The 13544-nt window shown below is 36.2% G+C and overlaps 1 protein-coding gene across 1 annotated transcript in view; it reads right to left on the bottom strand.

Annotated features, from left to right (window-relative positions):
• Positions 1-13544, bottom strand: part of NT5DC1 (5'-nucleotidase domain containing 1) — a 198285-nt gene that overhangs the window by 81046 nt on the left and 103695 nt on the right. Inside the window, exon 8 of the mRNA XM_084515235.1 lies at positions 12971-13068. Coding sequence (XP_084371361.1) covers positions 12971-13068 — 98 coding nt within the window. The remainder of the gene's footprint in view (positions 1-12970; positions 13069-13544) is intronic.

The raw sequence follows: 13544 nt of genomic DNA, 5'->3' as shown, positions 1-13544 counted from the left end.
CGTATCCACACTGCCTTCTGGCTGTTAGTGTCTGTTCAAGCATACAATAGTTGTAGATAGTTGTTATTAAAACCTGGCTCAGCCTGTCCCCTCACTCAGAGAACAACCCCACCCAAGCCCAGGACAGCTGCCTTTGCCCAGTGCTGCTGCTGAGCCTGGAGAGGTCAGGGTGGGTGGCAAGCGCCTTCCTGCAGCACAGGAGCCTGGGCTGGGCACCTCCTAATGCTGGGCAGGGGCTGAGGGCCCAGCTGTGCTTTGCCTGCTTCACTGGTGGTGACAGGAAGATGTGGAACTGGTTCATAAATAATTCCTGTCCATCCCTCTTATTAAAACTTTTTTTTTTTTTTTTTTTTTTTTTTCGTTGAGAGGAGAGGAGAGGACAGGAGAGGAGAGAAATTAAAGAAATGCATCCTTCCACTTGTCTATATAAGCCATGCATGCTGGCATCCCTTTTGAGACTTACAACCTGTGACGGAAGCTAGGCAGAAGGGAAGGACCAGGTACATGTGCACACGAAAGACATGGAAAGGTGATGGCAAGGTCAGTCTTGAGGTCTGGAGACAATTTCATGGCCCTGTGGACACAAGTCATTGGATGGATTCACAGGAGGGGCAAAGAAGTTGGCAAGAATAGAACAACTGGCAGGGATTTCAGATGCTTATTCAGGCCTGCTCCAGGGCTAGATGTGTGTCCAAGGTGTCAGGGAACATCACAGTGAACAACAAAAAACTCGGTTCCTAAAAACTATTAAATCAGTTGAGTTATAGTGTAACTTTTTAGTTAATAAACTAATTGAAAAACATTAGGGAAATTAATGTTCTAAGAAAGTGGTAAAACTTTTATGTGTCAAACACTCACTGTAACTCTCAGAACAACATAACCAGGCTGGAGATGGCAAGGAAGAAAGGAAACTATTTCTTTCTGAGAAAGTAAGCTTAAGCTTTGATGAGAAGATTAACATGAAAGATTTGTAGTACTGTTTTTTTGAAGAAGTGAAAGAGAAGTGATCCCCAAGACGTTTCCTATAATTCTGCAGTTCCTTATCTATGCACTTTGTGTGGTTTGCAAAACCACTCAGTGTCTAAGTGAACATGCAATTTACCTTGTTTCTCAGAATCAAGAGCATTATGCCAGATCTCCGTATGTAGGAATTTCACAGATAAAATCTCTTGCTACTATTATTCCAGAAAAAATAATCATCTTGGAATGCTCAGCATTAGTCTGGCAGTATCTCAGACACCTGGGATCTGTGGACAGTAACAATATATAAATTCATTTTGCAGCAGATAAGAATCAGTTCAGAATGAATCTGTTTACTGATGAAGAGAAAAAGTCCTGTGGTTGCTAACTCTACCTAGAAAAACATGCAACATACATATTTAAGTTTAAAACATCTGGAGTCCTAGGTGAACAATAAAGAAGACTGAAAAACAAAGAGAGAAAAGAAGAATATGGTACATCACTTTTACCTTTTCCTGAGCTTTCAGTTTGTATGAAATAATTCCCTTTTGAACATCTGCTCCAGAGGGCTTGCTACTGACCAATGCAATGTCCCCTGATTGACTGTCAGCCAAGAAATGTCCAGGCTTTGTGTTCTCTGATGTTTTATTTGCCCTGTACTGGGTGGGAGAAGCAGAGCTGCTGTAGAGGTAGTTAGTTCTCTACTCACCTAAGATGTCCCCCATGCACAATAAGTCCACACCTGTTATTTATTGCAGCTCTTCTATGCCACTTACCACTTTCCAACTCTCCCAAGTGCTTCATAAACATTAAGTAAACCTCAGGATTTAGAAACTGGGAAACCAAGGAAGGGGTTCAGTGTCAAAGCACACCACATCTCAGTGCAGGCTTTCCTCATGATTCCTCTAAGTGTTCTCAGCTCTTTTCCAGGTCTTCCTAACCAGCTCCTTTCACTATTTGCTTCCAATAGCAGATCTGATGCCTGCAGTACAAAAAGCAACATGTGCTTTCTGTGAAAAACAATTCTACAAACTAACCTTAATAAAAGCTTGACATTCTGGGAGAACACACAAGAGAACTCTAAAGCTTCTTAATGAAAACCAGCACATACAGATTCATGGAAACTATGCTGAAGGGAAGCTTTCTGCAGTGGTTGCCAGCTCCCAATCTGACGGGAATGTACAACACACAACCCTCCATTTTTGCTCTACTACAAACTGCCTCAATCCCAATTTCCAAATTAATGAAAAATCAAATGACAGTGTAACTCTTTAACGGGTGCTTTGTCTAAGATAAAAATAATTACACAGAGGACAAAAGTAATAATAAAAAAAAAACCTTTCCTCACTTACTGTTTACATATATATAATCTACAACAAAGGATATTTTTTCCCTGCAAAGTTGTATTGGTAAATCTACCAATTATGTAGATTTTTTTTTTCTTCCAAAAAATTCCTTGTGGAATTTGACAGTGGTTTAAGGACTATTATGTGAAGTTCAAGATAAATGTGCACCAACTAAATTCACACAGCTTTGCACTGAGTCTTAGTACATTAATAAAGTTTACAAACTTGTACTGATCTATCCTGCAAGCAGCCGGACCTTAGCTGCTGTAGGCATGGGAGTAGACCAGCACAGATCACAGCTTCCTACGCAGGAGGTAGCCTGGTTCAATTCAGCTGCCAAAATAAGAATACATTTGAGATGCCTTATGGTGTCCCAGCACCTTAGTCTAGTTGCAAGCTGAGAGGCCATGGGTCTTCCATATCTCCTGTGCAAGACCCGCGTTGACTATGAAGTCAATGGGTCCAATGTATCCTACAGAGTAGAGCATAGGCACTTCCTTTTGGGCCATTGTACAGCTCTCTACTGACCATGTTGGCTAACTCTTCATTGCCTATAATGAGAGTAAGATGAGTAATATCAAAAATAACTAGCTAGGGTAGTTTTCACACAATGGTTTCTATAACCATTCCTGGTACTTATTTATTGCTCTTTTTTTTTTTCTTCTTTTTTTTTTTTTTTTAATAAAAAAAAAATAGACCTCTGTGATTTTTGACCTAGGAAATCACCGTTACGACGCAGTTGTCTGTCAATTTTTTACTTAAGGGAGAGGCTTGCAATTAAATGGCTAGAATTTGTTTCTGAATACTATCTGGCAAGAAGAGAAACCTACTAAGACAACAAGGGAGTAACATCCTATTTGTAAACAGAAGTTGAGTCTGATAATCATCTGTATGAGTTAATAAGCTTTCCATTGAGACCTTTTCCATTTCATGGATGAAATAAAATGTATTTGTTCAATCATCTTATACTGAAAATGCAGGAAACAGATCAAAAGGAAATATACATTCTCTTAATCCCAAAATAGCAGTTGACTTGCACGTTTTTTTTTTTTTTTTTTTCCCTAATGTTCCTTTCAGTCCTATCGGATTTCCAATTTAGCTCTGACTTCACTCCCCAGTCCTGGACAGATGCTCTTATGTGTGCTTAGAAATAGAATGAAGATGAAAACAAATATTTTGTATAACCAGAAAGAATATTAAAAAAAAAAAAAAGTTATATTCTAGAGTTGCTATTCTGAGTATTGAAATATCTATATAAATAATTGTTATACATTCTTCAGGTATTATATTATCATTGCCTGAGCTCCCATGCACCACAAGCCACTTGATCATTAATACTACATCTTAACATTCTCTTCAGTGAATCAAATTAAGCAAGTTCACATCTCCATCAAATGTAATCACTTAATCAGCCCTTTCAAGCTTTCAATATTTTTATGCAAGTGTAACAATGAGAACCAAAGTTATTATTTCAGAAATGGTCCTAGTAATGCTGTGAAAAGTTCCTTCTGCAAGCCCTACTCATGTACGGAAGATAATCATTTCTTTTTTTTTTCTTCCAAGTAGTATTGGGTCTTCACATTCCGTAAGAAATGCCAAATCTTTTTCAGCATCACACTTTATGTTAGAGTATTATCGCACTATAAATGTGATCTACATTGAGTGCTGACTACTCTGCTTCTAAATCGTGCATTTGGCTATGTTTTCTCAGAGACTATGGAAGAAAAAATCATCTCCCCTTAATAATATTTTCATGTGTTGGAGAAGAATTCCCTTAAGCCACAGAAGTCTGTATGCTGAACACAGTTTTGTTTGAAATATGAACAGGTCATTTTGGTATTTTGGCTTTGGTTTTAAAAATACAGGCTAGGATACGACAATTCAAGTTCTGTGGGAATTCACTTTAATTTTTTAACTTTTGGCTGTCTTATTGCTGTAAAAAAAAAAAAAAAAAAAAAGACTTTTTGGATGAATTGGGTTTCCTAAGCATGGCAGCTTTCATGCCTTATCTCCCCAATACTGCTGGTGCAATCCAGATCAAACTCTAGTTCCATTCTCTGCTAATATCCTGAAATAAATGAAAATAGAAAGTGACTTCAAAATTATGACTGAGAATTTTCTATCAATCCTGACTTCTAATGGCCTCCTTACCACATGGTATATGTGTTGAAATATTTCAATACAACTACTGTTCTTAACTCTATTTGTAGTTTATATAACTACTCTATGTTGTTAAAACAACTGTTATTTTTAAATGATGATGTATAGCAACCACATTTAAAGCATCATCACAACTTACAGATTTAGCAATATATTTCCCAGAAATAGGTTATTTAGTAAACTTTCTCTAAGTATACAGGCTTGGAAAACTTAAAATAAACTCAAAATTCACCAGATCAGCAAGGTTTGACATACTTGACTATGAAGAACATTTCTTCCATTAAAATTAAACATAAGCATGTTCTGATAACCAATAACCAATTTTAAGAAATCATTGGTATAGAACTGTCTTCACAGAATCACAGAATTTCTAGGTTGGAAGAGACCTCAAGATCATCGAGTCCAACCTCTGACCTAACGCTAGCAGTCCCCACTAAACCATATCCCTAAGCTCTACATCTAAACGTCTTTTAAAGACTTCCAGGGATGGTGACTCCACCACTTCCCTGGGCAGCCTGTTCCAATGCCTCACAACCCTTTCGGTAAAGAAGTTCTTCCTAACATCTAACCTAAAACTCCCCTGGCGCAACTTAAGCCCATTCCCCCTTGTTCTGTCACCAGGCACGTGGGAGAACAGGCCAACCCCCACCTCGCTACAGCCTCCCTTGAGGTACCTGTAGAGAGCGATAAGGTCGCCCCTGAGCCTCCTCCTCTCCAGGCTGAACAAGCCCAGCTCCCTCAGCCGCTCCTCGTAGGACTTGTTCTCCAGGCCCCTCACCAGCTTCGTCGCCCTTCTCTGCACCTGCTCAAGCACCTCGATGTCCTTCTTGTAGCGAGGGGTCCAAAACTGAACACAGTACTCGAGGTGCGGCCTCACCAGAGCTGAGTACAGGGGGACGATCACCTTCCTAGCCCTGCTGGTCACACTGTTCCTGATACAAGCCAGGATGCCGTTGGCTTCTAACACGAAGACCTGTTCTAGCTTACTGCTTTTGATTACTTGAAATTATTACTGAATAATTATTGTATTATTTGAAAAACGTCAGTGTAGACCACATCAAGTTAGAAGGTCCAACTCCTTAAACTTATAAAGGATATATTACTGAACCATAAAAAGTAAATCCGGAAGGATTAATTGCAATTCTGTTATCTTAACTTCCCCATTATGAATCTTTGGAAAGAGCTAAAAGGATTTTCACAGTCAAGACTCTCACTGAGTCCTTATGCAAACATAGTTTACAATTTTTCACTGCTTCTGGATTAGGACATTAGAGATTTTAGTTAAATATGCAGATCTGCCAGAGATAAGATTATGGGTAAATCATTCAATCTTTTTCAGTTTCTTGGCTCTAATAGAAAAGCTAGTATTTTTGGTTTTCTGACAATAGTTTATCTCTTTTGCCCATGAACTTCTTGAAGACAGAGAGCGACTCTTATCATGTGCTTGCACAATACCTTAAACAACAGGGTTTTGAGTTTTATCCAAGCCTTAAATATAATGTAATACAATCAATAACTAGGATTTTGCAATAGTGTTAGTTACTGCAGCTCCTTTTGAAAATGAAACGCTCATTCCATAGACAAAGAATTCTGTTTTGGACTATTTGGCAATTATGCTAAACATGTTTTCCAGTTTTAACAAAAGGAATATTGTTTATATGCAGTTTTGAAAGCTTTAGCTTTCTTTGAAATAGCTTTCCACAATATTTTTATCAGTTTAGTGCAAAACACAGTATTTAATATCAAAGGTAATCAGCTGAAGCAACCCCTGCTGTCTTTACACAGAAGTACTTCGCAGTTTTCAGTGTTTTGATTTTTGGATGAATAACTTCTTACTCCTTTTATCCTCTGTGGTACTTTGAACAGTATGCAAACATATAAAGAACTTGGCTTGAGACATTTATTTCAATTTTTTTTTTTTCTTTTAAATAAGGATAGGCATTGGAGAATGTATCTACAGTTCAGCATTCATCTTCAAAAACAAACAGATGCCCTATTTCAAAGACTATTTAATTTTTTATTTTTAAATAAAAAAGGAGTTGTTTGTGAACAATAGAGAATATAATGGGGCCTAGTTTCATCTGAAGTTGTGTCTTGCAGTTGGATTTGCTGAATGTCAATAGGGTTCAGTGTCTCATGGATGCTTTTCCAGTAGCTAGGTCATCTGTAGCCAGACTCTCCTGTGTTGATACTTAGCTATCTGTTGAGGAATCAGTTTACACAGTATCCTTTCCTTGATCTGGGACAGACAGACCATACACCCTCTTTAGTCTGTAGAATCTGTAGTATTTCTGAGAATACTAAGCCATACTCAAATGTGGCTGAAACTGTGTTGCTGATAGAGGCCTGCAGTTGGGGATGGGAAGAAATTCCTATGTATACATGCCATGTGATTTCATAAGCCTCAATATTTTTGGAAAAGAGACTAAAGTTGAAGAAATAGCTTTGTAGATCTTCTGGCTAATATAGTTGAGGCATTGACCAAAGGAGCTCAAGAGACAGCATCCAACCCACTTTCCAACAGCTGGCTCAGCTGATAGCCATGTACCTACCATGCCAGTTAGGGTGGGCAGCCACTGAAATCCCAGCACTTGGCCTATACTCCCGGTTTACAGTACTGTGCTGTCTTTGTAGAAACAGAAACTGAACTTGGTCACAAAACCTCCATCTTCTGATCAGTGAGTATATACAAATGGCACAATGAGAATCAGACCACCACTTCTGAAGCAAATACCAGAAAAGCCCATTCCAAGAAACAAAACAAAACAAACCCCCTCCTTTCCCTTAGCAGAAAGGAATGACCTCTCTGCTCAGATTACCAAAAAGGAGGTATGGTCATTTAAAATTTGGTTTACTTGTTCTTTGGCTACCATACAGCCTGACTACTACAGGGTGGCAACTTCCAGTAATTACACCAGTTTAACTACATCACTGTAAAAGTGGATACGTATACAAATACAAACTGCAGACTTGTCCCTCACATCATTTAATAACAGGGCTATAATGATAGGAGTCCTTAGGAGTCAGACTCAATGATCCTTGTGGCTCCCTTCCAACACAGGATATTCTATGGTTCTATGACACACTTGCAGTTAGTAATAAAAATTTGCTTCCTCAATCTCTGATTTGATGTCTCTGCAATGGAACCCAAATGTTCTGAACACTTGTTTTTATGAGGCAATGACCATCAAATGCGGTAGACAAGGACTTTGAAAGCTATCAGAACAAATGAAGTTTTATGCCAAGAAAGAAAGCTAGTTTTGGTACCAGCTGTTAAAAATGAATTGTGTCTGTCCATGATTTTATCATGACTCTACTTCACAAAAGGATGCATGTGTGCACTTGCCCAACTTTATTTTGCTTTTTTTGCATCTGTTTTTGATACTTTCACAGAGACCACTGTACCAAATATGTACAAAACAAAATCCAGACTGTTATTGTCAGCTAAAACTATGTTTAGTAAACATGAAATAAAATTTAACTGTTAGGGAAGAGGTCCTTTGCTACAGTCTCCTGTTTTACCAATCACATGGCTTAAATACAAACATGTTGATGATACAGTAGGAAATGATCAGCTCTCTATTCTCAAATTATTCCCAAACTGTTGATTTCAAACTATATATAGTTACTACCTAGCAAACTTTATGAAAATTAATTGATAAATCATTAGGTAACAAACAATGTCATTTTCAATGTTTGTCTGTAACATAATTATCCTTATAGTCCTTAATAATCCTCATAATCCTTGATAATCCTTATGGTTTTCAAAATAATAATAATAATAAAAAAATCAGGATCTATTACTGAATATGAAAAAATTTCTATTTAAAGCCTTTCATCAGCTATACCACTTGGTTACAAAGAAATTTCACTTCCTTCAGAAATGATTCTAGTCATGAACAGGAAATAATTTTTCGTTGGTGACTTCGGTGTAGAACCAGATGCTTTATCTCTTAAACAGTGGATCCCCAACCACCAGTGAAATACAAAACCTGTTACTGGTATTAGAGAATAAGGACAGCCTTGATCTGAAAGTTGTGATGTCATGAGGTAAAAAAAGATCTAGTACTGAAAGCTAGAGTATAAACATGTCATTTATTAGTTACAAATCTCCTTCTCCTTTTCTAAATATCCAGGAAATACATGACAAACAGTAGCAATATGCTCCATAGAATTGCTAAACAAATCTCCATGAAAAGCATTGCATTGCTTTCACGGACTATATGGCACTGGGGGATGTTTTAACAACACGAAGGCACTCATTTTAGAAGTCATATGGAAAACGTTTATGGACTTTATTCCTTCTGATTAATGCAGCCCACAGCCAGCACAACCTTCATACACCATTCTGTCACAAGCTCTCAGGCTGATACGAAGAGTCAATATGTCCAAAAAAAAAAAAAAAAAATTGCAAAAAGGCAGTAAGCACAGCTGCATTAAATAAAGGAACACCAGGAGTCAATAAGGGAGTGGTTTACACAAGTCTCCTCTGCTGATGGTGGTGTTATTTTGTTTGTATCTTCTGAGAAGCAGGAAAAGTGGCCCTTTGTGGACTTCCCTGCAGAAGGCTTCCCAAGCCTACAGGGCCCTTGGGTGGGAAGCAACCACGTCTCCTGGTGTGGCTGCTTCTGCGCTTCTACGATTGGTGAAGAGAGATGATCAGAACAACTAATACAGGCAGGAAGAATATGTAAGCTTTATGGAGTTTTAACCTCTAAGGCTAAAGGTAAAAAAAAAAAAAAAATAGATATACATTTTTGTTTTCGAAAAGCCTTTGTTGTAGAGGTAGCAACTGAGACACTTATTACGTAGGAATAACAACTGAGCTATATTGTATACTCAATTCAAAGTGATTTCATTGAAAATGTCATCATTTTCTGGAGATGGCATATATGTTCTTTAAGTAAGTGAATGATGCAAGGCTAAAAGGTATATTCTCTTTTAACAGTGGAATGCATCAAAATTTCCACCTTTTTTATATATTTTTTAAAGTTTTGCTAAGGGTCTTTAAAAATATTTATTGGGAAGCACTTTAGTATTCTTCTGCCTGTGAAGACAGAAGTTTCAAATAAAAAGAACAGTGTAGAAAGAAGTTACGTCTTACACATTTAATGTCCAGGGAATGAAGTCACTCCTTTCCGGATCCCACTCCTTGGGCCTAAAAGGCCTTAGAATATAAATGCATAAAAATAGCTATACATGTATAAGCATAGGCTCAATTCTCCACCCAATTCTGTCTCCCATCTTTGGCAGTAATCAAGCCCAGATGTCACAGAAGAAAACTTAAAATGCAGACATGGGATCATCTCTTCCTTAAGTCTTGCAGACCCTAATAATCAAAGACTGTATTCACACTACAAGTATGTCATTTTATATCCTGTCCCCTAATTTTCTTTTCTAATTGATCTTTTCAGGTCATAGCATACCAATGTAATATTATTTAAAGAAGTAGTAGTAGTAGTATTTAAAAGGATTGAAAAGAATCACTGAGGGAGGAAAAAAGCTTAATTAGTGAGTTGTGGCAGTTACAAGAGAATTGGAAAGAACTGGAGGACCGAAAGACTTTACTGAATTTGAGGCTACATCATGTAGGAGAGGCACCACAAGCAGGACAGGAATTTGAATGCAGGAATAAGGCAGCCAGCCTAGAGGTGTAACTGAAAGAGGGATTTGAAAACATGCAGGAGAAGGAAAGTAGGTTCGCTTCTCTAGGCATTGGACAAAGTCACAGAGCCTCACAGAAAAATTTCATCCACCACTACTCCACACACAGGATCTTCTCTGGCTCGTGCAAAGAAGATGCATATATGAACATATGTATCAGTACATAAACTCTTAAATATGCATTGTAAATTTAGATGCTGAACACATAACAATCTGAAATGCAATTTTAATTTATCAGAAAAAACAGATCAAAGTAGACAGTAACTGTTCCTGAGCTGGAAATAAAAGATGTAAAAGTTTTATTTAGTACTGAGAGAATATGCTGTACATACAGACTTAAAGGATTTCAAGGAAATTAGGGCTATCTTTAGCATTTCTATTTTAACTCTGCATTCCAAAAATATATATTTGGCAATCATCAGAACTAGTACTCTCAACATGGGATTTACACAAACACTGTCAACCAGATCCAGGTCAACCAGATGTTATTAGCATTTTCAAGATTCATTTAAAGAATTTCTCTCTGTAAAAGAAAATGTAACCTTGTGAACAACAAGTGCCTGAGATAAATTATGGAGTATTTGTATTATGGGAGTAGAGACTTTTGTTTAGCACTGTTCTCATAAAATATGTGCTTTGCTACATAAGCTACACATAAATATAAAAATGGTTTTACCAGGTAAAAATAAATGTAGCTATTCTACAAGCTAGAAAGATATATATACACTGTTCTTCCATTTAACAGTATGGCATTTTGAAAGATAACTATGTAAAATAAATAATTAAAGATTGTGCTTTTCAATGCCTCAGTTTAATAAAAAGCAGTCACACAATTCTTTTATGAATTCAAACTGTGTTTTGGTTTCTTTAAATGATGCATGCTTTGAAACTCAAAGTAGTGATGCGTTTTTAATTGCACAATTAAAATAATTTTTCGTTGTTCTAAATGGGTTAGTTTTAAAACTACTTGCCAACTGAAAAAAAAAATGTCTGCACAACAGTTATCTGATGTCACACTTCTAGATGATGACTTTATCATGTTGTCCTGTTTCAAATGTTTACTGAACAGTCACCTTTTTGAAATTATGCACTGAAAAGAATTTATCCTTCTCTTCTGTAAACTTCAGAGACTTTCTCTTAGTAAATCTGCAGCAAAAATCCTTTTATGTATTAATAAAATTCAGCTCCAGCTACACTTGATTTTGCAGTAATTAATCACACTTTATTTTGCAGTAATTTTGCAGCATACACACTGAGTGACCAACCCTCACTTGAGCCTCTTTGTAATGTTAAAATACAAAGTGAATGAAAAACAGCAAGCTAGTAAGAGGTCTCTAGGGAACACTGTTCCTGTTTAAATGCATAAGAAAGTAACAGCTTCATGAAAATTGGTACTAATCTAATAATGTGATGAAACTAATTCTACACTATATTTCTTAATGGAGACTTTTTCCTCTCTTCTAACCTTGTTTGCACAGAAAACTTTTTGCCTGTCTATTAAATTTACTGAAACTGGCCAACAGGTTCAAAAGTTACTAGCTGGATTACTGACAGAGAGACACAGCAGGATTTCCTTAGGAAATGAGGCTAATAAGATTGTTTAAAAATATCCAAAGTGGATTATGTCTTATTTTCAGTTTTCATGCTATGAAATTAAATAAAATGTTTACAGAACTGAGCCTTTTTCACACTTTGTTTTTACTTTTTATTCTCATTTCATAGGAATAGTTTCAATTTCCCTCCTGAGTTTATTTATTCTAAAATTGTCAACTTGCAATTTCCTAGTTGTACTAAACCTTTAAAAATTACATTTAACATTTATGTTACTTACTTTCCTATATAAATAGATCAAACATTAAAATTCAGTTTCAATATATATATTTCCATATATATTGTTTTACTCTTACTATAAAGGTTCCACAGGCAAAATTTATTTTGGGCTGGAATAGCTGATTTTCCTGTCATAAAATGCTAAAACACAGTTCAATATATGCTGACTTATGCTATTTTGGATATAAGATTCATTTTCAGGTAGCCTTTAATCATCGGGATATTTACTAAAATGTGGAAAAAATAACTGGCTTCAGCCATGTTTCTATTGTTATTTGTAGTTCAACACATACTGTTCTTGTCAATGGCTTTTGTTACAACCTTAATTACCTAATGGACAGCATTAGGTTCTCAAACATGCCAAACGCTTCAGAATGTTTTAATTAAATTGAGTACAGGGGCACTTCCTTTTTGCCTACTCTGTTGTGATTTAGCCAAAATACACATTTAATACCATCAGGTTTCCATCATAAATCATTTCCTTTAACATTGCAATTTTATTTGTACTGTTCTTTGAACTTCCTTTAAATTCTTCAAATGTTTTTAGTATGTTTTTTTTACCAGAACTAAACTTGATTTTCTGAGTATGATCTTGTCAGCACAATAAAGAAAATTATTCTTAATTTTTCATTAATATTGCAATATCTGAGCCTCAATACCATTTTAAATTAGTCACAGCTCTGCCTTTTCATTGTAATTAATTTCTCAGTGCTCCTCAGTCTTAAGAATTTTTTTTACTACTATCTCTAGAAGAGTCTTGTGTAGAATCCATTTGAATTTTAACTGCTTTTTCCTCTCTTCCTGCCTTGTTTGCACAGAATTTTTTTTGCCTGTCTATTAAATTTACTGAAACAAGCCAACAGGTTCAAAAGTTGCTAGCTGGATTACTGAGACACGTTTTCAAAATATGTTGTCTAAGTGATTAGTCTGTTTCTGTCCTCTCACTTTTTTTTTTTTTTTTTTTTTGACAGATGTAAGCAAATGAGAAGGGAATCATGACTGCTACTTACCAAGAGTTCGGAAAGGTCTTTGGTTTGGGGTATGGGAAAAGAAACCAGGTTTCAAAGCGTTTGTGATCACAATGTCAAAATACTCTTCAAAATCATTCCTAGAAATCAAAGGAAATTAAATTAGCTAAGATGCCACTAAATATACTTAAGTATATTAATATACTTATATACTTATAAAAAGACTTAAGAAAATAACAACAACAACAACAAAAAATCACTAAGGAATCTTCTGACACTTTTTTTTTTTTTTTCTGATGTTTGTTCAGTGTCACTGCTGCTCTTCTGTACTGATGTAGTTAAAACTGAAAGGACAGCTGGACTGAGAACCCACAATACTGTACCTTCAGGATTGTTAATTATTTGTAAAAAGAAGTTTCTTGGACCAGGGAGTTTTGAAATATCAGGACAAAATGTAACAGATGATATAGTTTGATCTCAGGTGACAGCATAACTACAGATATACGGAAGGGTGTAAAAAGGGGTTTTCTTTATAAAACATGAATACATGAAGTCAAGTGATTTACTTACAAAGGGAATTTCTTAGAAATATATTCTTCTAAATCTGGATTTAGGG

Source organism: Aythya ferina (assembly GCF_964211825.1).
Source record: "Aythya ferina genome assembly, chromosome: 3".
In the NCBI taxonomy this organism is placed as follows: Eukaryota; Metazoa; Chordata; class Aves; order Anseriformes; family Anatidae; genus Aythya; species Aythya ferina.
Note: the sequence above shows the minus strand (reverse complement) of the source record. Positions and strands in the feature narration are given on the sequence as shown.